At 41.9% G+C, this 27,796-nt stretch overlaps 1 protein-coding gene across 2 annotated transcripts in view; it reads right to left on the reverse strand.

The window, feature by feature from the left end:
• atp2a3 (ATPase sarcoplasmic/endoplasmic reticulum Ca2+ transporting 3) overlaps nucleotides 1-27,796 on the reverse strand; it is a 64,907-nt gene that overhangs the window by 12,285 nt on the left and 24,826 nt on the right. For both annotated transcript variants that reach the window (XM_047809199.1, XM_027165064.2), the window contains exons 4-12: nucleotides 24,843-24,947; nucleotides 23,710-23,848; nucleotides 17,160-17,240; nucleotides 16,918-17,003; nucleotides 15,672-16,136; nucleotides 5,638-5,726; nucleotides 4,854-4,956; nucleotides 3,690-3,821; nucleotides 361-474 (exon numbers count right to left, since the gene is read on the reverse strand). In XM_047809199.1, the coding sequence (XP_047665155.1) occupies nucleotides 361-474; nucleotides 3,690-3,821; nucleotides 4,854-4,956; nucleotides 5,638-5,726; nucleotides 15,672-16,136; nucleotides 16,918-17,003; nucleotides 17,160-17,240; nucleotides 23,710-23,848; nucleotides 24,843-24,947 (1,314 nt within the window). The remainder of the gene's footprint in view (nucleotides 1-360; nucleotides 475-3,689; nucleotides 3,822-4,853; nucleotides 4,957-5,637; nucleotides 5,727-15,671; nucleotides 16,137-16,917; nucleotides 17,004-17,159; nucleotides 17,241-23,709; nucleotides 23,849-24,842; nucleotides 24,948-27,796) is intronic.

Raw genomic sequence — 27,796 nt, forward strand, 5'->3', positions numbered from 1 at the left:
CCATAAATAAACGAATAAATGGGATTATTAGACAAAACCGTAACATGCATCATGCTCAAGGACATACTAAAGGATGAGCTGACCGACACATTACACTTCTGAAAATAACGTAAAAGTCGTTTCCTTTCTTTCTATTATGTTTATTTCTCTACACTGTCCCTCATGGACTCCCCAATTATCACCCCCTTGTTTCTTGAACTGTTGCACAACCTTGGATACTGCACCAATCTGTACCTCCATGACTTACTCTTATCTGTATTATCTGGAGATGTTGAATGCAGTAAACAACCACAATAGGCATGCATATATGTTTATTAACCGTCCGTGCCAGCCGGTTTTGGAATTGGAAGGGTTTGATACCTTAACAAACATCTTGCTCTGGGGGCCTTTAGTTGGTGTGCAGTACACAGACATGGACTTCCTGTCCCGAGAAAACTCCAGGGTGAACTCCTTCTTCATCAGGTTCCTGATTACCTGTCAGGAAGTCAAAGGAGATGAAAGGTAAAAGCACAGTCAGCTGTGAGTGTGTGTCTGTGTGTGTGCCTGCATCTGTGTGTGTGTCTGTGTGTGTCTGTGTGAGTCTGTGTGTGCGTGCGTGCGTGTGTGTGTGTGAGTCTGCCGTCATTCTCAGATGTTCTCCGAGGTGTTGTGAAGTCTAGCTTGTTTATGGCCACCTGTCATGCCCAGGTGCTGAGGTTTTGGAGCACGCACGCACGCACACACACGCGCACACACACACACACACACACACACACACACACACACACACACACACACACACACACACACACACACACACACACACACACAGATGAAAAGAGCTGCCACTGGCAGGCTTGCTATCATGCTACAGTGTCTAACTAATCCTACTTGGCTTTAACTAGATGTAGTACTTTGCTCGTACCAACACATGCAAAATATTCTATCCTGAATGTTAGCACTAATTTGCTAAGGAGGATTTGCAGCTATTATTAAGTTAAATAGAATACTAACTTTAAAAGTTATTAGAAACTTTATTATCTTTCAGATAAAATTAAAATGAACAAATGCAGCGATGGTATGTTTTAAAATAACTATCAAAATGAGGAACTATTCCTAATAGATGATTATTGTACAGCCATAAAAAATGTATAGACACACATATATGCACTCATGCAGGTGCTTTCACGCACGTGTACTCTGACGGACATGCACATGCACTCTCACGGACATACGTGTGCACTCTCAAGACATGCACTCTCACGGACATGCACGTGTACTCTCACGGACATGCACTCTCACGGACATGCACGTGCACTCTGTCGGACATGCACGTGCACTCTCTCGGACATGCATGTGCACTCTGTCGGACATGCATGTGCACTCTCTCGGACATGCATGTGCACTCTCTCGGACATGCATGTGCACTCTCACGGACATGCATGTGCACTCTCACGGACATGCACTCTCTCGGACATGCATGTGCACTCTCACGGACATGCACTCTCACGGACATGCATGTGCACTCTCACGAACATGCATGTGCACTCTCACGGACATGCATGTGCACTCTCACGGACATGCACTCTCACGGACATGCATGTGCACTCTCACGGACATGCACTCTCTCGGACATGCATGTGCACTCTCACGGACATGCACTCTCTCGGACATGCATGTGCACTCTCACAAATGCTCCAGTTCAAAAAAGTATGTTAAAAATAGCCAGAAAATTGTTACTGCATTTGCACTTCAAAATAGATACAGAGGAGGAATTTAAATGGAAAATGAATATAAACCTCAACTTACAGACAAGCAGCAGAAAACACACACACACACACACACACACACACACACACACTTTATAACTGATGCCCTGGCATGTGGTTTAATTATAACATTAACTCTTTATCTTTTTAGAAAAAAGCACTTTACTTTGCTCTACACAGTACAGATATATTTTGAGATCATGTTACATGTAATAATCTCACATATGTGCTTTTCCTTATATTATTACTCTCCACTAGGGGGCAAACACACCTAGCATGTTGACATGATGAGACCAGATGAGACCTCGACCCAACAGGCCAGTAAAGCTGCTGGACCCTCACATTTTTTCATACATAATCCCGCCTTTGACGTCACAATGGTGTACGTAGGCTTTTAAAACGTGTTCATCCATCTCATGCTCTCAGTGCAGTAAGAGAGCACTTTATAAGAACAACACAGGATGAAGGGGAATCCAGTCTCTCCCGGCTGAGTGTGTCTCCGAGCCGGCAGGCTGAGTTTAGAGTTTAGCTAACCTCTTCATAAACTAGCCGACTTGTCAAAATATTATGCTTTTACTCAAGGAGCTTGTGACACTGCAGGCTTTTTTCTTGTCATTTCTTGTTTCTTTTTTAGGACAGGGGATTTACTTGGCCTTCGTTTGGATGGAACAGTGGAAAAAACAACAGCTTTAATGGTCAGTCGCTCCTTCGCAGGAATGTGCTCCCTGGTTTCCCCAAGAGAGAAAAGAGTCTTACATAAGAGGGATGGATTGGAGGCTGATAAGGACCTAACAAGCTGTCTGCGGGCGCTTTCACATACGCAGGGTTTATTTAGACTGAATCAAACGCAAATGCATTCGGAATCAATTATCGCCTTGATTGGACAGACTAAAAGGTGCGAATAGGGTGTTTACTCTGTTTGAATCTAACCCTTGTGCGATTTCTTCTTGGTGCTGTTCAATTGTGCAGGTAAGAACACTTGGGTATAGACAAAAACTGAGCTCCAGTCAAACTCCTACATGGTTTAACTGTCTTTCAGTGGGACGATGAATCAAACCCGATTGGAAATTACCTGCTGCTGGATCGCAGTGAGAAAGAGATCGAACTTTGATTCACTTTGAGTTAAATCAATTCACAGTTGGATTGCAGTATGAAAGTGATTCAACTCTGAATCGACTCAACTTGAAGTGAATCATAGTGGATTGAAGTTTGAAAGTGATTAGACTCTGAATCGACTCATCTCGAGGTGAATCACAGTTGGATTGCAGTGTGAAAATGATTCAACTCTGAATCGACTCAACTCGAAGTGAATCACAGCTGGATTGCAGTGTCAAAGTGATTCAACTCTGAATCAACTCAATTCTTCTTCTTCTTTCGGCTTTTCCCTTCAGGGGTCGCCACAGCGAATCATCTCTCTCCACCTATCCCCATGTTCTGCATCCCAACACTTGCACCCACTAGCTTCAAATCCTCATTAATTACATCCATATACCTCCTCTTTTGGCCTTCCTCTTTGCCTCCTGCCTGGCAGCTCCATGTCCAACATTCTCCTACCAATATACTCACTCTACCTCCTCTGAACATCTCTGAATCAACTCAATTACAAATGAAAAACAAAACAAAACAGCATTTTTCTGTAGATTTGAGCTGCCAAACTGCCCACGAGTCACTAACTGAGCCATAGGATGGTGCTGTAGAGCTGCAGAAATACAGTGTGTTAAAGATAGATAGACAGAAAAATTGACTCATTTCTTATCATAATAATGTTGAGATATGGAATAATCATGAAGAAACAAAAAAGAACTACATTTTGCCAAACCACCCACAGTTCTCTTTAGTTTCACATCACATCCCATCACCCCCTACAGTAATGATATATAATGAATTCTAGCTTCATTAAAGGAATTATCCTATCTACAGTTAAACTGTCTTTGCTCTTACCCCGTTACAAACTCCTGCCCTCTCCACTTTGCTGATGGAGGTCAAGTCGGTACTGAAGACGTTCATCTTCTCCACCAAGGTGGTGAGCGCCGTCTCTGTGGCTTCACCCACCTTCTCGTAGACTCCTTTTGCCTGCAGGAGACAGAATGAACGGACACGGTTATGTGTGTATGCACAGATGTACATGCCTTGACATGCACACACCAGCCCAAAGGGATGCCAGCCGAGAAAGCCGAGCCAGGTTTCCACAAAAAGCCAAAGGAGAGAAGAAACTCATCTCATCCTCTAGAGGAGAAAGCAGATGTTCTCAGACAACCTGAATGGAAACAAAACTGGAGAATGGGAAGATCAAGAGGAGAGAACTGGAGATCATGAAATCTTTTGAAGGTTCTCCGTGACTGAGGATTTAGGACGATTTTGTCATGAAGTCGCTCTCTAATGCTGAAAGGGTTCGAGGAAATGGGAGCAGGGTGCATTACGGCTGCCGGCACAGTGACGATTAGCTCAAACAGCCTTCAGATCAAGGACAATATGTTCCACTGAGTTGTAGGGGCATGTGGCTCAGAGCACTTGGGGCATATAATAAATATCCGAATGGTGCAATGCAGATAAAACCATCTTACTACAACTTCCATGTTTGCATCAGACAGGCTCAACTGGTTTGTCTTTAATAGCTTGACGTGTATTTGGACGGGCATTTGTGGTGTACAAATTAGTAACGAGAAGAACTGGACTTCTTTCTGGAGATGGCGTCCCAGTTGAGGTGATGGTGTGAGAGTGTAAAGCGCTGACTACATGCTGTTAACGGTCTATAAGGTCTCTCCATAACTGCACTGCCCAAAGAGCTCCAACACAGAACAGACACACTGTTACGTAACATGGTCACGTTGATGCCATGGTGACAACAAGGAGGTGAGAAGCCAAACGGGCAAAAACAAGCTCTGGGGCCAGCGGATGCAGCGAGTGGGTGTTTCTGAGTGGGTGAAGTTCATGGATATTAGCACCTTCGTTATGTGGGATGGAGTCGGTTTGCTTTGTAATGCACGGTGCAGTAGCTCACAGATTTATTCATCACAAGTAACAGGTTTTTTTTTTATTTTGCTCAAGACTGATGATAAAAAGGACAGATACGTCTTCATCTCTCTCTCTTACACACACACACACCTCATTGAAGTCCAGAGAAGAATCATTACACATGGAGCAGATCGTGGCCAGTTCGACGAGGCCGTCATACTCGGCACACCTCACAGGTTTATCAGCTTTCAGCCTGTGAGGCACAGAGACAGAAATACAGTGTTAAAGACTCAACAAAAAACAGATCAGTGAATAGGAGTAACATTTGAACTGTTAATAAAATGAATCTGTAATAAAAGCTTTTCTGAAGGTACAAGACACTAAACTCTTCCATAATCACTGACGCTGCTTAGAAGCAACAGAAAAATGTTCGGACTTAAATAATTGTCTAGAAAAATATTCGATCGATATTCGGTTGTATCGTCTCACCGTCGGTAACAGTGATATTAGCCAATCAGGAGCATCCATGAGCTCACATGTACAGGAGTGGGCATGAGTGCCTGTCATGGACAATGGCTTTAAACTCTCCGAGCAGCAGCACAATAACAGAGAAAATGCTGGCCGTTTGGACATTAGGCAACAAATTTGACTAGGGATGATAAGTAGATAGATAGAAAGAAAGAATATCTATCTATCTATCTATCTATCTATCTGTCTGTCTGTCTATCTATCTATCTATCTATCTATCTATCTATCTATCTATCTATCTATCTATCTATCTATCTATCCATCCAGCAGAATCACCTTAAATGCCAATAGCCGCTGCCAGCAAGAATTTCCTGGTTGTGCAGCTTATAATATTGTGTGTGTGTGTGTGTGTGTGTGTGTGTGTGTGTGTGTGTGTGTGTGTGTGTGTGTGTGTGTGTGTACATACACTTGTCCTTCTGGAGCATAGGTTGAGCCTGTGATGGTGAACTCATGGAGAGAACAGTGGGAGTCATCTGCTTTGTCTACCACAAACATCTGGGGGGGGGAGAGAGAGAGAGAGAGAGAGAGAGAGAGAGAGAGAGAGAGAGAGAGAGAGAGAGAGAGAGAGAGAGAAAGGTTCTTCAGTCACAATGCATTTATACCTAATTGTGATCAATACCAAGCTAATGAGCTTTTCAAAGGTGTTAATAATGATCCGTTCTTAATGAGTCGGTATCTATTCTGAATTGTTCTTAAAATGATTAACATTAACACTCCCCCTATCATTTATCTAACATATCTAATTTAAAGCTTATTCACTTGTATTTATCACAACTTTCCATCCACAGAAGAAGGTACCTCGTGTTTATAATAGAGATCTAAAAAAAATTGTCCGATAACTACATGTAAATTTGAAGAACGTTGCATCACCCATCAACTTTATAAAAAATAAAAAAGCAATTATATTAAAAAAAAAAAAAAAGATTAAAAGAAATCCCCGGCTATGATCCATTATAACAAATTATACTGCAAAAACAATTCCCTCTTTCAATCCTTTGACAAGGGACAAGGAAGTGGAAAACATTGATAAAAAAAACAACAAGTCTCTACAATCAGGCTCCACCCAATGAGAGCAGGGATTTCCCTCCAGCAGCAGCCAATCAGCAGCTTCAGAATGATGTCATACTTTTCCAGGAACTAAGAGTTCCTGAGTTCATGTCCTGGCATAAGCCCCAGTCCACACACACACACACACACACACACACACACACAAACACACACAAAAACACACACACACACACACACACACACACACACACACACACACACACACACACACACACACACACACACACACACACAGGCAGATTGGGTGTTATAATACAGGTGAAGGTCTATTTTTGTTTTGTGGCATTAATTTGGTGACATTTTACAACCAATCACTGATCCCCATTGATTCCAACAACCAATCACTGATTCCAACAACCAATAACTGATCAATATTGATCCCAACAACCAATCACTGATCCCAACAAGCTGTAATCTTCGGTCACTTCAGTGCACATACATGAGCAACTGCAGGAAAGAAAAAAGAAAACGGCCATGTGATCTTTCAGTAAACTAAACAGCCTGTAACCTGAAACCTGCTCTCACACACACACACACACACACACACACACACACACACACACACACACACACACACACACACACACACACACACACACACACACACACACACACACACACATTTACATTATGCAGCAACTAAACTATTTCTACTGAATGAATGGGCTCATTGCTACGACATACTACTGTAGAAATTTGACATGTTTTGTCTAAAATGTAATGATGGTAATTAAGACTTTCAAAATGAGATTATTATGAATTTCTGGCACAACTGAACTGTGGTATAAAATGATCCAAAGTAAAAAATTCTGAGTGAATTGGCATACAGAGAGAGAATAATATAACACAGGACTTCAGTTTTAAGCACAGAGGTTGATCGTTTTGTTTAAAACTAAACTGGACTCAAATATTACCGCTAGCCTCCTGACTGTCAGGATCACCAGCGACAATTCGGCTAGCGTATGGTTACACGCTGACTCAGCATTTTCTGTTTGTTGTGTGGGGGAAGAGGGAGAAGAAGGGGGTATTATGGCAAAAGCGCTGTGGAAATTACAGGAAAAAGTCAGCGTCGTCTCACAAGGAGGACACAGAGCTTATGTGATGGACTGCGGCACTGATACTGAGCCAGATGGAAGAAAAAAAGGAAATGAACTCAGTGAAGCTCATCGGCTGCTAGGACTTGAATTTTCATGCTTCGTCACCCAGATAGGGGGAAAAGAACAACGTTTCTTTCTTTCTTTTTTCTTTTTTAAAGAAACCTGTAAAATCATTCTGGCATTGCTGAGACGAGGAGTGCAGGACGGGGTGATTGTAAAGGCTTCAAGACATACACAAACACTGTCACACAATTGAACACAACGTAACACAGAGAGCGAGAGAGAGATACAGATTATATATATATATATATATATATATATATATATATATATATATATATATATATATATATATATATATATATATATAATCTGTATCTCTCTCTCGCTCTCTGTGTTACGTTGTGTTCAATTGTGTGACAGTGTTTATATATATATATATATATATATATATATATATATATATATATATATATATATATATATATATATATATATAGAGAGAGAGAGAGAGAGAGAGAGAGAGAGAGAGAGAAAATTTCTCTTCACTTCATGCTCAATTAACATTCACTAATGAAACATTTAAGAAGGCTATCGGGCAGTAAAATATTCTGCCCCTCATTGCCCAAGTGTCTTGCTTACTCACGCAGACACACACACGCGCACACACACACAAACACACACACGCGCACACACACACACACCTTGTGTAAGCACCTTCCATTGACAAAATGATTAATTCCTCTAATTCATGTTAAGCACAAAGTTTCAGTTTACTTTGTGGAGACCAACCAAATGTCTCCTTAAAACTGTCATGTACTCCTCAACATTTGATCTCTATCAAGATAGAAAACACACACATGCACACACACACACACCTAATTTAAAAACCTATCATGGCTGTTTGACTACATTGTTGTGATCGATACTTGGTCTTGTTCCTATACTTAATTTGTGGTTCACAATAAACACTCCTTCCCTCAATTACTGCTAAATATTAATTTGTGGCAACGCCTTTAAAAATTAAATGCACGGAAGGTTACCTTAGTATCTTCATGGTAATGTGTGAATACTGTCTCTGCATTTCATAAATCTGTTTATTCAAAGTTGAGATTTTCGTGAGCAAATATTCTCAATATTATAATATAAAAGTCTTGAAGTCATGAATCAATAATATCATAGCTCCAAGGCACCCAACTACTGGCTGACAAAAAAACCCCAACAACAACTAAAAAGCCTGTGGTGATAGAATTTTTTTTGCCACGCTCTCTCATTAAATTAAACGAATATTAGTTCCACAGCGAGAGAAAGAACACGAAGGAGCAAAGTGTGCTCTCGAATCGAAAAGCATACACAAGCCTAGAAAACGTTAGCAGTAAACACAAAGGGCCTGTGAGCAGAGCAACGACACAGTTACTCTGAGCTGGTATTCATCATGCTGATGTTTGTGTATCGATTTCTCCAGTTTGTAGAAATCATACGCAGCCTTATTTGTGCTGTAGTGATCTGTGGTTTGTTGCGGTGGCGTCTGCCTGTGTGCTGGGTGGCGTGCGGTGATATGTAATGATTAGCTGACTGATAGAAACTCTGTGTGTGTCCGAGTGTGTAGTTTGGGTGTGTGTAGAGGTATAATACTGAAAGTTAATGGGGAAAGAGGAAATATCTGTAAGGAGAGAGAGAAAGTTAGTCACAGAGATCATTATAACACACCCAAACACACACACACCCTAACACCCACACAAACACCAACACAAACACACATACCCAAACACACACACAAACAAACACACAAACAAACAAACAAACACCCTAACACACACACACACACACACACACAAACAAACACACACACACACACACACACACACACACTTTCCTGTGACTGAGAGTGTTTGGAGTGTCACTTTTGCACATCATTACAAATGAGCACTACACATCCACATCACACGATACTGGTGTTAAACACGGGGACAGTACAGTATCATGGCAAAACAAATTTGTGACTGCAAACTTTATATACGAGTACCGGCAGTGATCACTCTCACTAAACAAAGACATCCCTGCAGGATTTCTGCTTCTGATGCACATTTCAATAAGGACTTTGACTGAATGCGTGTCATGATGATGTCACACCACGAACCTCGGCCGGCTGGAAGTCTGCGGTTATTCTGAATTGTTGAGACTGGTTACAGTGGGATTTTTAAAGCTCAGGTCAATTTGAAAAGTCTCTTGTAGCATTCAAACCTGCAGAAAGGTCAGTTTTGTGTCTTCTACTTCTGCTAAATTATCACATACCTTCGACTAGAAGGTAATAGTTTTTAAAAACCTGAAACCCAGCCTTTGATAAAGATGAGGATTTAAAAAGAAACGAGGTTAGTCCGTGTGTTTAAACACTGCTGTGCACGAATCGCTTGACGTTTCCCGACTTGATGTGGAACCCTGGTGGAAAGAGATGTTTAACTTTGACGCGAGAGCTAATGGACATTGCTTTTAATCCTTCAGCTGGACATCAGATGTGTTCGCAAACACAAGCCTTTGCCAAGTATAAACAAAGCTGTTCTGACTATTACAAAGCGGTGACAGTGGAGACTCCTTCTATAAATGTTATATATAAACATTCACTTACACACAGCATCCTAAATATCAACAGTCTTTGATTGTTCTCCCTACCGGTCCGTGCCGACCTCTACGAACGACAACGTGTTAGAACTAGACGTATTAATATAACCTTTAATGTGACTTCAGTTACAGCTGCTGTTCTACCAACCAATCCGGAGAAAGGGCACTTTGGTAGAAATGTCTGTCTACTGGACTTTCTATAAAATTAGCTTGCATGACAACACACATGCGTACGATGCTACGACGAGTGAGACGGAGGAACAGGACATGAGAAGAGGGAAGATAAACAAAGTACAATCATCACCCGCAATACTAACCCCAGCTTCCTGGAAACTATTAGTGCGACTGATTTCACAACGGTGCTATAAATGATACAGCGGTTACGACACTGCACAGAGGAGTCGTCTCGTACGACTAAAAAAAAAGAAGAACAGAGCACCGCTTTAATTCCCTCATTAGATAATTATTTACAAAAACTGAGTACGTATCAAGTGTGAATGTCATCTTAATTTTGTAATAAGGGCATGGAAAAGTGCACTGAACTGTAAAAGTACATTATAGGTAAACTACATATTACTGTATGCAATACTAATAAATTTGCCTTCTTTAAAATCAGACAAACTCATGAACTGCTGCTTGTACTACATGTGCTGAATGACTGTGTGTGTGTGTCTGTGTGCACCCTGTGTGTGTGCGGCTGTGTGTGTATGTGTGCGCGCCCTGTTTGTGTGCGCCTGTGTGTGTATGCATGCCTGTGTGTATGTGTGTGTGTGTCTGTGTGTGTGCACCCTGTTTGTGTGTGCCTGTGTGTATGTATGTGTGTGTGTCTGTGTGTGCACGCCCTGTGTGTGTGTGCGCCTGTTTGTGTATGCCTGTGTGTGTGTCTGTGTGTGCACGCCCTGTGTGTGTGTGCGCCTGTTTGTGTATGCCTGTGTGTGTGTCTGTGTGTGCACGCCCTATGTGTGTGTGCGCCTGTTTGTGTGTCTGTGTGTGCACGCCCTGTGTGTGTGTGCGCCTGTTTGTGTATGCCTGTGTGTGTGTCTGTGTGTGCACGCCCTGTGTGTGTGTGCGCCTGTTTGTGTGTCTGTGTGTGCACGCCCTGTGTGTGTGTGCGCCTGTTTGTGTATGCCTGTGTGTGTGTCTGTGTGTGCACGCCCTGTGTGTGTGCGCCTGTTTGTGTGTCTGTTTGTGCACGCCCTGTGTGTGTGTGCGCCTGTTTGTGTATGCCTGTGTGTGTGTCTGTGTGTGCACGCCCTGTGTGTGTGTGCGCCTGTTTGTGTATGCCTGTGTGTGTGTGCCTGTGTGTGTATATGCGTGTACCTGTGCGTCTGTGTGTGTGCCTGTGTGTGTCTGTGTGTACTTGTGTGTGTACCTGTGTGTGTGTGTGTGTGTGTGTGTGTGTGTGTGTGTGTACTGCAATAAATGTGATCACCAGGCAGGTCAGTGTTTGAGAGAGAGGTTGTCCCCGTTTCACAGCAATCCCAAGGTTGAGTAAATATTTGCAGCTTCGAGGCTGGACACCTGACAGAAGGATCTCAAGAACGCAGGAGATTAAACAAGTTTATCACACTGGGAACTCCCTGCTTATAACCAGACAGCAAAGCCGTACACACACACACACACACACACACACACACACACACACACACACACCCACCTCAGGGCATTACGGCAAGCAGACGGCATTCCCTCATGCATGAATAAGCACAATGCATGAACACACCTGCATCTCTCTTTCTCTCCCTCTCTCTCTCTCTCTCTCTCTCTCTCTCTCTCTCACACACACACACACACACACACACACACACACACACACACACAGACCTTTTTTCCATAACAGAAAAGAAAGAAAAGCAGCAAGCTGAAAAGGCTACTCTGAAGTGAGCATTCATGCAGCTGGAAACTGTGACACGGCACAACGTGACAGAAAATAAATAAATAAATAAAATTCAATCACAGTTTTCCGATTGAAATCCTAAAGGTCACATAAGTTGGGAGTGACATTATTGTGTGTGTGTGTGTGTGTGTGTGTGGGCCTGATAAATGAGGAAAAAGGAGGGGCAAAGGAAAGAAGACAAAGCCCTCATTCTCAGAGCTCTCACTATTCAGCCTTTCAGATAAAAATAAAAACATAAAAGAAAGAAAAACAATTCCTTTAGCTTTAACTCCATAAATCTTGACCTGTTCACGTTAACCAAGGTGCAGAGTAACACTGAGAAACCCTCCTTTCCACTTCCTCCGTATGCATAAGCTATACTTTGTGTAATTGTTCCTGCTTGACTGGAAGTGCTATTGATTTGAGGTTACTGGCTGTGAGTCCGATGGGGAGTTTCTGTGTTTGCAAAAGGCATATAATGCGATGCTTCTTTGAGCTTCGATCCAAACACCGATAGTTTCTCTTCTAGCCAGTTGCAGAAGAAAAAGTAATCCTTTGTGCTTGTTTAATCACCTGATCATTAGATGGCTCAAAGTGGGCTGTTTACACTTGCCAATTATCTGACGTTATGAGCGCATTGTGGCACAGGTGTGTTCACATTAGACACACAGAGAGCACTTTTTAAACATCCCAGTCTGCTGTCATTAGTGTACCTTCGTGTAACCTTATAAAGGGTTTAATGTTGGGAACGTTTGTAGTGTTTAATTCCTTTTATGGAAGCATCTAACAAGTATATTGATAGGTGAGGTGCCTAATGCATATCGTAGCAACCGTTCCACAGACGATGCTATCGCCTTCACCCTACCCATAACAATACCTATGTGAGAATGCTGTTTGTTGACTACAGCTCAGCATTTAACACTATAGTGCCTGCCACACTTGTTGCGAAGCTCCAGACTCTGGGACTAAACAGATCTCTGTGCAGATGGATTCTGGACTTCCTGACAGGCAGGAGTAAGGTGGTAAGATTGGGCAGCAATACTTCATCCCCGCTGATCCTCAACACTGGTGCTCCTCAGGGCTGTGTCCTCAGCCCACTCCTGTATTCCCTGTACACACACGACTGTGCAGCCACACATAGCTCCGACGTCATCGTCAAATTCGCTGATGACACAACAGTGATAGGCCTGATCGCTGACAACGATGAGATGGCCTACAGAGAAGAGGTGAGCACCCTGACTCCATGGTGTCAGGAGAACCACCTCTCACTCAACATTGACAAGACCAAGGAGCTGGTGGTGGATTTCAGGAGACAGAGGAGTGAATACAAACCCATCACCATCAACAAGACACCTGTGGAACGGGTGAGCAGCTTTAAGTTTCTCTGCGTCAACATCAGCGAGGATCTCACCTGGGCCATACAGTACACACTGAAGCAGTACTGAAGAAGGCACATCAACCGTAAAGCTCTGAAAAGGGTCGTGCAAACTGCCAGCCATGTTGTTGGAGGTGAGCTTCCCTCTATAAAGGACATCTACACCGGGCGGTCTATAAGAAAGGCCCGGAGGATCATCAGTGACTCCAGCCACCCGTCCCACAGACTGCTCTCTCTGCTCCATCTCCGCAGCATCCGATCCCGCACCAGTCGACTGAGGGATAGCTTTTTCCCCCTCAGGCTATCAGACTAACCAACAATCACAACTAATACACCCTACAGCATACTTTTACAATATGGTATGCCACATACTGCACACTCACACTGCACCAGACACACTGGACTATACATACACACTGCATTCAATGCCATAATCCATCTGCTACCACTAGATACCATCCGATGCACACTTCTGTACCTGTACAATCTGTTTTGCACCTTATAGTATTTTATATATAATATATTTACATGTATTTACACATATACATATATAAATTCATACTGAATATAATGTGTAGTGCTACTGAAAGGAGGCCCAATAGTACACTGTGTGTACTGACACGTATGAGCATATTGCACAGGTTCATTTGCTGATTCCATTATCTGGTTGTTAATTGTACGTATTGTACACACATTGTACCGGCTTATATATATGAGCATACTGCACATTTCACCTGTTGATTTCATTATGTTGTTAATTGTATATATTGTACACACATATTGTACTGACTATATGTATGAGCAAATTGCACATTTTCACTTGTCATATATTTATTGGTATATCTGTACAACTGTTCTGCAATTTCTGGAGTTCGCTCCTAAGAATTTCACTCACCAAGGCACATGAGCTGTGGTGATGTGACAATAAAAGTGACTTGACTTGACTTAATGATTACTTTTGGCTTCATTCAATTGATTCATTTACAAATATAAATACCGGTAATTATTTCTTTCCAGGATTTTAATAAGGATTTCAATACTTCTAGAGAACATTAAATTGCTTTGTGTTTTTGTTCAAAGTGAATCATTTTGGGGGTCATTAGCGAATCGACTCATTCGGGAACCGACTCATTTGTGAATCATATGAGAATCGACTTATTAGGGAATCGATTCATTAGGGAATAGAGTCATTAGGGAATCGACCCTTAGGGAATCGACTCCCAGCACCTTTGATGTGAAGCGGAACCTTGATGACTGGACACACAAGTCACATCCCGAACGATGTACTACGCACTATGTATTTTACCATCAATTTAAGAAGTTTAGGGTCCTCTAAAAAGGAACCTTTATTTATTTATTTATTTATTTACTTACTTACTTACTTACTTACTTACTTACTTACTTACACCAACCAGAAGGACACATTGTTTGGGGAATGTTATAGCTCATTGGTTAAGGCATCTTTAATTGCTCAGTTGCTTAAAAAAGTAATGCAAGTCGCTCTGGATAAAGGTGTGTGCCAAATGCTATAAATGGACCAATTTAAAATGTGTAAGATTTCCTGTATACCTGGAAGCCCCGCCCCTTTTCCAATAAGGAAAGCTTTTAACAGCGAGTGCATGAAGTGGCCAACATTCCACATTTCTTTTATGTGCGTCATCCAAATATGAGAATTGCGCATAGAACAGAGTAATATCCGATTTGGGACACACCTTTAATTAAAAGCAACATCTTCGTAACCTAGCTGATCAATAAGAGAGGTTTGTGGATTACTTGTTGCATCCCTAGACCTGTCCGTTAGGATTGTTCTTTGTCTTTTCTATATCTCTTGATACAAGTTTTTTTTTCTTTACAAACACAGGACCACAGATATTGTGGACGCTGAACACTGTGAGTGTTGCATCATCCAGGTGTACACACAGCGTCTCACCGACACTGGCAATGAGTCAAAGCCCATGAAGCCATGTTGGGTGTTGCCAGGCCTGTAAGAGCAACCTGTCAGTGCTCCAAAAATAACAAGAGTGCTGATAGAAACACAACTGAGAGCAGGAGGAGAGGTCTTAGAGGTGGAATGTCAAACTAAGACAAAGCTTGGCCAGCATGGACTGTATGAAGGTGAAAGTGGGAAGGACGGTGTGGAAGAGACGGGTATAAAAATAGAGCTACAGAGTAAAATCATTTTCGCCTTTCAGGAACTGTAGTATTGTATTTTCAGAAAAATAATGTTAGTCTGAAGCTGCTTAAAGAAAAAAAAAAGAAAACAAGCTCACACCAGGCATTATAACGGTTATTTCTCTTGCGGTTTAGCTTAGTTTCCTGAGCTGAACACTTTCCTTCACTGTTTATTTCTGAAAAGCATACAGTGTTTGTCCTACTGTTAACCTCATGAGGAAGTCTTAACTCACCCTGCACACAGACATCTGATTGGTCGTAAGTGTTCCTGTCTTGTCAGAGCAGATGACTGACGTGCAGCCCAAAGTCTCCACAGAGGGCAGCGAGCGCACGATGGCGTTCTTCTTGGCCATGCGGCGTGTTCCCAGAGCCAGGCAGGTGGTGATGACGGCGGGAAGACCCTCGGGGATGGCGGCGACGGCAAGGGCCACAGCGATCTTGAAGTAATAGATGGCGCCTCGGAACCAGGAGCCGCCGTGCACGGGGTCGCTGAAGTGGCCGATGTTGATGAGCCAAACTGCGATGCAGATGAGCGAGATGACTTTGGAGAGCTGCTGGCTGAACTCGTCCAGCTTCTGCTGCAGCGGTGTCCTCTCTTGCTCCGTGCTCGCCATCTGGTTACGGATCTTGCCGATCTCTGTGGCGACGCCGGTGCAGACCACGACGCCAATGGCTCGGCCAGAAGCGATGTTGGTGCCCTAAACAAAAACATACGCAGATGCATGAACAGTATCAGAGCCCGTTCTTTTTTTTTTTTTTTTCCACACAGACACTCTCTCCTGGCCGCCTTTATAAGTTGGTAGGGAAATGGCAGCCGTTTCAAACGATTCGTACACTCATTTCACTTAATGCTGCTTGGAAACTCCATTGGCCATAATGGCGTTAGACATTTTTTCCTCAGTGGACCACATTTATTAAAAGGGATGATGTGTTGGAAAATGCATAAAAGCCTACTCTAAAAAGCATATACCACAAGTGCAATTTGCTAAACTAAACAGAGGCGAACTCAAAGTGATTCTGTGGCTTCGAGTGATTAAAGCGCTTCGAAGGTGTGCCCTCGAGTATAAATAATCCAAACAGAATGAGAGTGAACTGAGGATGGAAAAATGTGGTCCTGGGTCAAAGCCTGTGACAGGACCGGCGTACAGGGAGCAAGAAGGAACACTTAAGTCTTGTATTTATATTACATCCTAATGCTTTTTTCTTTTTTATTTCAAACAGTATCTTTTTTAGTTCAAACATGCATGAGGGAATTCCACAAGACATACTGTAAGTTTACGGAAAAAAATAAATAAATAATCAGTATCTTAGATCTTACTTTAAAAAAAGACTGACTTTTAGAAGTGCTGACTTTTTTTTTTTTAATTACTTCAAAAACTATATAAATAGACTAACTATGGGAAAAATCAGAAAATCCAGGAAATATCTATTTTTTGCATACAGGCACACATTCACATGCAGCAGGAAGGAAGTGCTTACAGAAAACAACATGTTCTTCTTGTCTTGATTAACCGCACGTGGATCAGGCACTGGGTCAGTGTGTTTGATAACAGATACAGACTCGCCTGTTAAACACACACACACACACACACACACACACACACACACACACACACACACACACACACACAGAGAATATGAGTTTGACAAATAACCGAATGACAAATACTACAATCCTGGGTCATATAGAAGAGGTGTTATTCTTTTTTCTAGTGCTCTACCTGTGAGGATGGACTGGTCCACTCGGAGAGTAGTGGATTTTATAGAGACGATACGGATATCAGCAGGCACCTGGTCTCCAACTGGAAAAAAATAATATACATATATACAGTACATTCATCAGAAGGGAGATTTCCGGTTTAGACAAAAGAATTCAGAGCTGTTTAATGGTATATCTAAAGATTAAAACACACAACAATGCTAAATTAAAAATAATCTCGCCCATGTCTTGCCCGGATTTCCTGTCCTCCTGGATGTACAGCTACAATGACTCGTAGTGTATATAAAATGAGGCCCACGCAAGACGCTTTACAGGATCGATACAAAGATCGAGTGCAACATCTAGAGGGGAAAAAGCAGCTTCAATTTTCAAGTGAGAAAAGACGAGATAAAGATAATCAACAGTGCTGTCTGGGAACAAACTCAGTCGATATCTTTTCCAGCTAGACCTTCACTAACACATGGAATTAAAAAGTCGAAAAGCTTCAGAAAACTGACTCCGACCTCCCTGGTCCACGTCTGTAAAGTGTATCCTAGCATGAGTATCGACTAGGGCTAGGTTCTCTTTTTTTTGCAGAATTCTGTCAAGATAAGCCTCTTATCTCACATCCTGCTTCAGCACCCGTCCGGTAATAAGTTTTCTATGTTTAATCCCTGAGCAGAATCCGTAAGCAGCAAGTTAATCTTGTGATAACCTTCGCTGACAGTTAGCGTGCTGAAAGCGTTTTCTCTGATATATTTGGAAACATATTAATGATGCGTTGCCTTGTGACTAGGCATGTTGAGTGCATGCTCGTTAAGTTTTCAGATCTTTTGCTGTCGCTGGGTCGGGCCCAAATATGCTACGCGATGGCGCAGACCTGGGTGATGAATTTAGGATTCATGCATCATCTATCCATAGGAGAAAGTTTCCTGGGAAACTCGGGATCTGAGCCAGACGGCGTGGTGTTCCATGTGCTCAGGAGGATGGGAAGACCCGATTGCTCCTGAAGCAAGAGTAGAGAAAGAATGAAAACATTTGGATAAAAGAACTGACTTGAATGCCAGCTCTTCGGCGAGACACAGCTCAACACGGCTGACTCGACCTCTTCTCCCACTCGATACATCTCACTCCTACTTATAATGCTCCATGTCAAAGTCTTGTGTAATGCCACCGTTACACAAACCGCCCCTTCTCTTCGAATGATACCTCACCCACATACGTCCATCACCCATCCTCGTGTTCAGGATGCATTTGGAGGCTGGTCTGGGGGGTGGGTGTAGTGAGCAGAATTGTAGACCGGCAACTCAGGGATAGTCCATCCTCCCAGTCTCTGTAAATGTCTTCTTTAACTCATGTTTTTCTATCTGGCCACAATTTCATTTTTTCAAATGCCTTCCTCCCACCAGCCTGCCAGCCATCACGAATGGCTTCCGATCCCATTTAAATGCTAATGTGGCCAGCTCTGGATAGACGACGTTTGCTTCAGGTTAGAACAATAGCGAGTGAAAGAGTGAGAGTGAGCACAGCCATTATGGCAAAACATTTAAAAGTGCAAACATGTGACGTCAAAGGCAGAGCCTGAGAAATGTGTAGACTTACATACTGTACATACACACAGTACATACATACACACACACACACACACACATACATACACACACACACACACACACGCATACTGTACATGCATACACACACACACACATACAGTACACACACACACACACACACACACACACACACACACACACATACAGACAAACCGACAGACAGACTGATAGAAGATGCTTTTCTGCTCACCGTAGTCCTTAACAGTGGTTATCTGAGTCACTGTAGCCTTCATGTCAGCTCAAACCTGTACAGGTTCCCATATATCCATCTATCTAGCCGTCCGTCCATACACACAAACACACACACACACACACACATGTCTATCAAACCATCCATCCATCCATCCATCCATCCATCCCTCTCTCTGATCAGGTGAACACATTAACAATTATACAGGTTACAATCGGATCATATGACCCTCTGTGTACACCATGACTGTCTATGAGCTTGTTTGGTGAAATAACCAAAAAAACATGATCTTATTGTTGAGTAATTCCTGAGTTTTACTTGAAGCATTTAGTGGCATATTTGCCATCATGTGAGGCTGGGTATCTGTAGTGTCAGTCAAATGGCCTCTCTGTATGAAGGTAAACGGTTCTTGCTCACACATGGTGACAATAAGGACCTGGTGGTCAGTTAGACAGCTGTTGTCCTGTTAAACTACTTTCATCTACACACACACACACACACACACACACACACACACACACACACACACACACACACACACACACACACACACACACACACACTTTCATTCAATCTGATGAAGAGTAACCGAAACACTGAAACACTAATAAAAAAAGAGTGCAAAAAAATAAAATAAAATAAAATAACACTTCTCCCAGCTTTCCGTGTCTGCTGGACTGACAGAAATCTCCCAGCGGCTTCTTGGGGCCTGTAATGGACAAGTTTTCCGTGTGTGAAAGAGCCAGAGGAAAGTTCCACTCTGGACTTCCACCGTTACCCCAAAGCAAGGGCCGGCTGGAAATTAATGTGCAAATTGATTTATATGTTTTCTAACTTGCACTTTTCAAAAATAGCCATAGCGGTTTCCAGTACCCCCTGCTTAGACGGAGACCAGCGGGTGCCAGAGGTTCCGTTGAAAGTTGCGAATGCCTGCAAATGATCCCGAACAGGAACGCGGGAGGTGGGCAACAGACAAATCAGACAAACCTACATGTGCATGTGTGGCTTAATTTTTTCCACCCGGTTGCCATTTGTTTTGCCATCCTATTCCCCTTTTTTGTTTTAGTAACCGATTTGCATGTGCCGCCTTTTGGAACTCCCAAACTTTCTTTTCCACATCCATTTTTCATTCTAATTCTCTGTTTTTGTACTCCCTGGGACGCAAAATATGGTATTCTTCACAGTTGCTTTTGTGCTAGGTTAGTGACTGGTTGTTGTTTTTTTATCTGTGCTTAGCAACAAGATTATGTCAGGATTTGATAAAGAGACAGAGGCATTTAAGCAGACAGTGCTGACAGCACCTTCATCTCTGCTAGCTCCCATACAGCTCCCCTCTGAAATATCCCCAAACACACACACGAACACTAGCGCGCACACACACACGAACACTAGCGCGCACACACACACGAACACTAGCGCGCACACACACACACGTTTTCTTAGTCTTCTAAGAACCTTCCATTGACAGATATCAATGTAGCTAATTGCAGATATTATGCAATACCTATATCCTTACCTACCTACCTACCTACGGCTAACCTTAAACTCCACTGCTTTACAGACCACTGCATTAATAAATAAGCAATAAATGCTTTTGTATTGTGTTTTTTTTACTTTGCTTGTCCCCAAAAGGTCAAAACATATTCCGATAACTAATGTTCTTAATATCCAGTTAAATGCCAAATGAATTACAGCTGAATGATTTCCTTGGTTGTGACGTGTGCATGTCACGGATGTGTCACCCACCCCTTACCCAGAGAGATACTAACAAAGAAGAGTTAAGGCGAACGTGTACAGCAAGATTTCTTTCAAACAAAAGGTTTCCTCATACATGAGCTCAAAGGTGCCCACGACTGGCCGGTGTATCTGACCATCAAGTATGTAATCCGTCCCAACCTGAGAGCACCGCCAGTTTTGCTCCCAGGCACATAAAGTATGTCTTTGGCATCAGTAGGATTTAAACCAGCAATCTCCCAGTTTGAGGGTACATGTGAAAGGCATGTCCTTTATCCAGCTGCTGTATTTGTATGTTTAATCACAAACCCTCACCCGAGTAGAGAAGGTTACGGGCCTTAATCAAGGGTCTCGGTCAACTTGAGCCTTAACCATTCACTGCCCACTAGACTCCTGGAACCCACTGCTCACTGAACCCTTGTGCTTGAACATCTTCAGGATTACTGAAGATGAAGACACACATGGCAAGTCCATTTGCTCGAACATTCCAACATCGGACTGCGGTATATGATGCAGAACGAAACTGGAAACAAAGCAAGCATGTGGAATTGTCCTACAAACATCTGGGTCAAAAGGGATGAAAAAGTTGCAGAACCCTTGAGGTTGGTGTGACAAGCCTTTGGGGCATCAGTACTGAGTGTGTGTGTGTGTGTGTGTGTGTGTGTGTGTGTGTGTGTGTGTGTGTGTGTGTGTGTGTGTGTGTGTGTGTGTGTGGGAGTACAGCCTACGGAATGTAGACTAGTCTCAGCAGGGACCAGAGGACAAAGAACAGCTTGTTTCCACCCCACCAGGACAGGTAACATAATCCATTCTCACTTTCTCTCCCTCACCACTTATCCCATCATTGCTTCGTTCTCTGCCATTAGCTGTGTTTCTTGTGTCTCTAACCTTCCCGCTCTCTCTCTCTCTCTCGCTCTTTCATCAGTCTGTATCGGATGTCGCATTAGTATCCTAACTCACCCTCTCCCCGCCTTTTATTTTCCCCTACACACACATTCACCCCACCCACCTCACCCTTGGTGCTCTTGTTTTATGTCTGATTCTCAATCACAGGAAGAGCGGTAAAGTTTAGAGAAGCATTAACACTAAATATTGTGTCAGTGCAAGCATTAGTTACAGCTTCACTGGCACACAGTGAGTTAGAAAATGCATGAAATGGTCCCTTTTTACTGACTAAAAGGTAAATATCATAATCATCATCATAATCATCATCAACAGTTGGTAGAAACACAAACAAAACTGTTGAGCACTGTACAAAACATCCCTACTTATACTCTACATCAAAGATTCCCGACTATAGTCCTGGAGGACACTTAAAAGCATCGGACTTAATAAAACTGTAGCTTTCACATGATAGAATGCAATAATCTTCCATCCATCCATCCATCCATCCGTCCAGCCATCCCTCGTACTTTAACACCTGTACCTGTATATTGTTACAGTTGTCCAATCAGCCAATCACGTTGCAGCGGCACAATGCATTCAACCATCCATTAGTCCAAACATTAGAGAGTGTTATAGATAATCAAAGAAGATGGAATTCATTTTTTAAATTTTATTTAGACCAGCCTGTGTGCCACCAACACTTGTGCCATGATTACAGTCACAGGTATCATATTTTCCCCCATTCTGGTGTTTAATGTGCATTGAAGCACTTGCTCTCTATCTGTATGACGTTTATCCATTTTGCTGCTGCCACATGATTGGCTGAGTGAGAAGCTGTTCTTAATGCTAATGAAATTACAGATTGTTTGCATCACCACGAAATAGTGACATTAACACCATGTTGTCAGGAGCTATGCGTTTGCTTCTAATAATATGTCTAAACACACACACACCATGAGTTATCGAACTGAGAAGGTGGTGGTACACCATGAGTTATCGAACATGGTAGTGGTGAGAAACAGAGTAACAGCAGAAACCTACTGCAACTCCTCTACAAAACCTGAATGAAAACGTTTCCTGCTTAACTGATGCCTTTAGGTGAGACGCCCGAGCGTCCCATTGTGTAATATAACCGGATGTTCATGGTGTCCATTCACTCAAAAGCACACTATTTTCTCTTGGCTTTTTTTCCCCCAGCTCCATTCAGCAGGCGACTGTTGTTGCTATGAATGAGAGCCAGAAACCCTGCAGTCAGTCTCTCTCTCTCTCTCTCTCTCTCTCTCTCTCTCTCTCTCTCTCTCTCTCACATCCTCTTCCCCCTTCCCGAGGTTGGTTTCATTCTGTCTCCCCTGTTTTCTCGCTCCTCTCCTCTCCCACGCAAACTGAACATCATTAGCAAGTCAGGATTACAGGAACATACACTAATTATTTAAATGACAAGATCTAATATAAAGATCTAATAGTTGTGTACAAGAGTTTGTGTGTGTTGTGTCTGCATACATGGTTCTGTGACAAAAATGACAACAGGTCTATTTTTATACGAGGGGAGAGAGGGAGAGGGGGGGGGGTATTTTTTCTGGAGCCCGGGTGGCAAACAGCTTGTGGCATCCAGGTGGTGCCACTGTGGTAGTTATTAGGAAGTGACCATATGGGAAAACAGTAGGGTGCAGGCTGGACGCCCCCCACCCCCACCCCACACACACACAATCTTACTATCCTTGTGAGGATCTCCTAGCCATGCCATATTAACCATTTCATTAATCAATGTTTGTTTAGGGAGAAACACCCTACAGAATCCCAAAAAGGCTTCCATGGTTCTCAAAGGGGGCATCCGGGGAACCCCAGGGGTCTGTGAAGTACATCCAGGGCACATACTGTATATTCATGACGTTCAAATTTTGTGACATTTTCCAGGAAGCACAACCCATTATAGATTTTTTTTAATTTTTTTGCCTATAAATAATATCAATTCAAATGTAATGGCAATTCTAATGAAAATGGGTTTTGGCCAAAAAAAGTGGGAACAGACTTATTTGTAAAATAAAACTAAAATGCTGATGGGGATCCAACTTTTTGGTTTTCTTTTAAACTTAAAGGCGTTCTTGACTGTAAAAAAAATGGGAGAACCTCTGCTGTAAATCGATGCTTACCTGCCACCTCCACAATGTCTCCTGGCACAATATCCCGAGCCTTGATTCTCTGCACGGCCTTGCGGTTCATGCGGTACACTTTGCCCATCTCTGGCTCGTACTCTTTCAGAGCTTCAATGGCACTCTCCGCATTACGCTCCTGCAATGACACACACACACACACACACACACACACACACACACACACACACACACACACACACACACACACACACACACACACACACACACACACACACACACACACACACACACACACACACACACACACACACACACACACACACACACACACACACACATTAGGCCCAGCCTCAGGATGCTGAGCTACACCATCAACACATCTTGCAGTTCTGGCATAACATTTACATTTCACTCAACACCTCTCACAGCATTACTCATCTGCACTGTAAATACACGGGCAACAGGAGAACATAGAATAATCTAGAATGTTATCCACACACTGCACCAATTCCAACAACAGAGTGACTATATATATATGATGTACAGCACAAAAGATTTTTTTTATGATAAGCCTTAACGTAATATGACGCCATTTAGTGTATTCAAATACAGATTACTGTTCATGAATATTATATACTGTAGTTTCTTCGTCTTCTTCTTCTTCCTCTTCTTATTATTATTCGTTTGACTGAGCATGTTTCTGATTGGCTGGTGATGGGAGAACTATTCTGTACGACAAAGCTTTGGTTTTCATTCACCTATATTTTACGACAGACCTGTAAGGTTCTGTCGCTACTGAAATTCTACACTGTGTTCATTTCAAACTAGTCGGTCTCTCTAGGTATGGACTGTAAAGCTTGACTCAGATGTGGACCTGCAGCCTGTTGCACTAGCAAGACCTCATTTTTTATCCTATCTCCATGATCAGATTTTATGCTTTGTGAAACAGACGGCGTCTCCGTTGTACGACGACTTGCAGACCTTATTTATTAGGTCAGTTTCTTTTGTGCTGTAGTTTGTTACAAACACACACACACACACACACACACACACACACACACACACACACACACACACACACACACACACACACACACACACACACACACACACACACACACACACACACAATTCTTCATTCTCAAACACACAAACACACACAAACACACCTGCCAAACTCCAATGACCGCATTGGCGACCAGGATGAGCAGGATGACTACAGGCTCCACAAAAGCTGTAGTGGACTCCTCGCCATCCTCAAACAGTGCCAGCACCTGAGAAAAAGACAAAGCACAATCCATATTTTTATCTCATACCTCATATTACGATCTGACTTCATTCTGCAGGTCATCTGTTTGGTTTATCGCACTGCAGATAAGCTCTCACAAAGGGATGTGAAATGTTCATATTCATCCTTCCATTTAAAAAAAAAGCATACAATGTATTTGAATGTACAGCAAATAAAAAGAATGAATGAATGATGATATTACTAATCATAAGAGGAGAGTGAGAGTGTGTGAGTGTTTGTGTGTGAGTGTTTGTGTGTGTGGGTGTGGGTTTTAACCCAGATAGGTCTGATAAGACATATCCAGAAATCTGTAACTTGGCAGTAACTTAGACACAGACAATACAAACAAAGCCCTTTAATTAAGGGGAGTGTGAATAACCCTTAGACTGGATTAAATTAAACACTTGGGCAGATGTAACTAAGCCACTAGATCAAGCATGTTGATGGCATATTAAATCATTCATATCTAGAGAGGGAGAGGGAGAGGGAGAGAGAGAGAGAGAGAGAGAGAGTACAGTAGAGAGAGAGACAGAGAGAGAGAGAGAGAGACAGAAAGAGAGAGAGAAAGAGACAGAGTGACAGAGAGAGAGAGAGTAGAGAGAGTGAGAGAATGACAGAGAGAGTGACAGAGAGAGAGACAGAAAGAGACAGAGAGAGATTCAGAGAGAGACAGAAAGAGACAGAGAGAGTGATAGAGAGAGAGTAGAGAGAGAGAGAGAATGACAGAGAGTGACAGAGAGAGAGAGAGAGAGTAGAGAGAGAGAATGACATAGATATATAGATAAGCATAGAGAGAAAATTACAACATATAGAGATATATCATATAGATAATGACATATAGAGTTACATATATATAAGAATGACAGATATCTATAGATATTATATATATAGATAATTAAATATATAGTTAACAGAGATATAATATAGTTATCTAGATAATTACATATAGATATATATATATATATATATATATATATATATAATTACATATGATATTTACAGATATCTATTTACATATAGATTACTAGATATATTTATATATATTAAATTACATATATAGTTACATATAGATATAATTATTATATATATAATTACATAGATATTGACATATATATATATATTAGTATATATATATATAATTACATATATTTACATATATATATATATATAATTACATATATTTACATATATATATTATATAGATATAATTACATATATATTTACATATATATATATATATAATATATATATACATAAATATACATAAATATATACACATATATATAAATATACATATATACACAAAGATATAGATATTTATATATTTACAGAGAGAGAGAGAGAGACAGACAGAGAGAGAGAGAGTTTAACAATAATATGACACAAAGCTACTGACGCAACATGAAATGCAACTTTAATGACATAATCTAAAGGTTAACTTGGATTCACGATAGTTATAGAGATTCAGTTAAACGACATAATGTAAAGTTTAACTTCAATGATTCCTTTTAATCTTACAAAATAAAGTTTTCTTTATTATTTTTTAAGAGATTAAAACCTAAAATGATGAATTCATTCATGGTCTTTATGATCCTAAGCTGTGTATTATTATTTAACAGTGTATTACTTATCACTCTTGGGCACACATTACTAATTTAAACAGAGCATCATGCCGCTCTCTCCTGCCACGGTATAAGTTCAGTAGCAGTATCTCTGTATCAATGCCAAAGTTTGCCTATACAGTATATATATATTATTTTATACAGCTGCTCTGAAGGACTGATGTCCACACCTACAGCCATTATGCTTCCACTTCCTACTGAGCTACTATCAACACATGGTACCCGTGGCCAGTGTACTCAGGTGCTGGGAGACGCAATAAAAGCCTGTTCATTTCACACCTCCACAAATACAGCACGCCTCCCAGCACAGGAAACAGGAAAAGCTGCCGTTTGCGAAAAGCCAGCTACGTCCCGACTGACTAGCGGAGGGTAAAAGTAGCTGTGAGGATATGCTCTAATAGGGGAAGTATGTACAAGGTTGAATTGGCACTTTGTAAGACCTGTTTAACTGTAGAGCGAAGCTACGTGCGAGGGAAGTCTCACAACACTATGGTTAGTTCATTATGCACCTGTGGTTTATGGGGTCAAACCGAACTGCTGGATTTTTAAAGGAAGCAGCCTGAGCTCAGTGTGGTTCTTCAGATGAATGCTGTGAATGGTGTTGTGTTACGCTTCTAGAGATAGTGTTAGTAATGAAAAACCACAAGTTTGGGCAGGGTGTCATGCACCTCTGTAATCCACCCACGTGCTGATGTGAGTGTGAAAATACTACACAATACATTCCGACTGTTCGCTCACTGGTCAAGTCGCTTAAAAGGATATAAGAGAGTAAAGAAAAACGGACGGAGGAAAAAACTACAATAAGAGGAAACCACATGGGACTTATTTATCAGGCTGGAGATTATTCATAAAATCCTTCATACAAACGTTTACAGAAGAAATGACTGACAAGCCCATAAACTCCTTTTCAATTCACATTTCTAGAAATAACAATAAAACTAGCAACATTTGAATGGATGTCTCCACTTTTATATATGGAATGTACAAAGAATGTTATAGAAGGGTAACACCCCAGCCCCAAGCCCCCCCCCCCCCCACACACACACACTTCCCCCCTTTTTCCACTGACGTTCAAATGTGATATTAAAGAAAAACCCCAACACAGAAATAGCAAACATTGGACTCGTACTTCCAGAACTCAGTGCTGCTAGTCATATGACCTGTGTGGTGACTTACGGCAGAGACAGAGCACGGCAGCGGACAGACGAGGACA

The sequence above is a fragment of the Tachysurus fulvidraco genome, chromosome 26 (genome assembly GCF_022655615.1).
Source record: "Tachysurus fulvidraco isolate hzauxx_2018 chromosome 26, HZAU_PFXX_2.0, whole genome shotgun sequence".
NCBI classification, from domain to species: domain Eukaryota; kingdom Metazoa; phylum Chordata; class Actinopteri; order Siluriformes; family Bagridae; genus Tachysurus; species Tachysurus fulvidraco.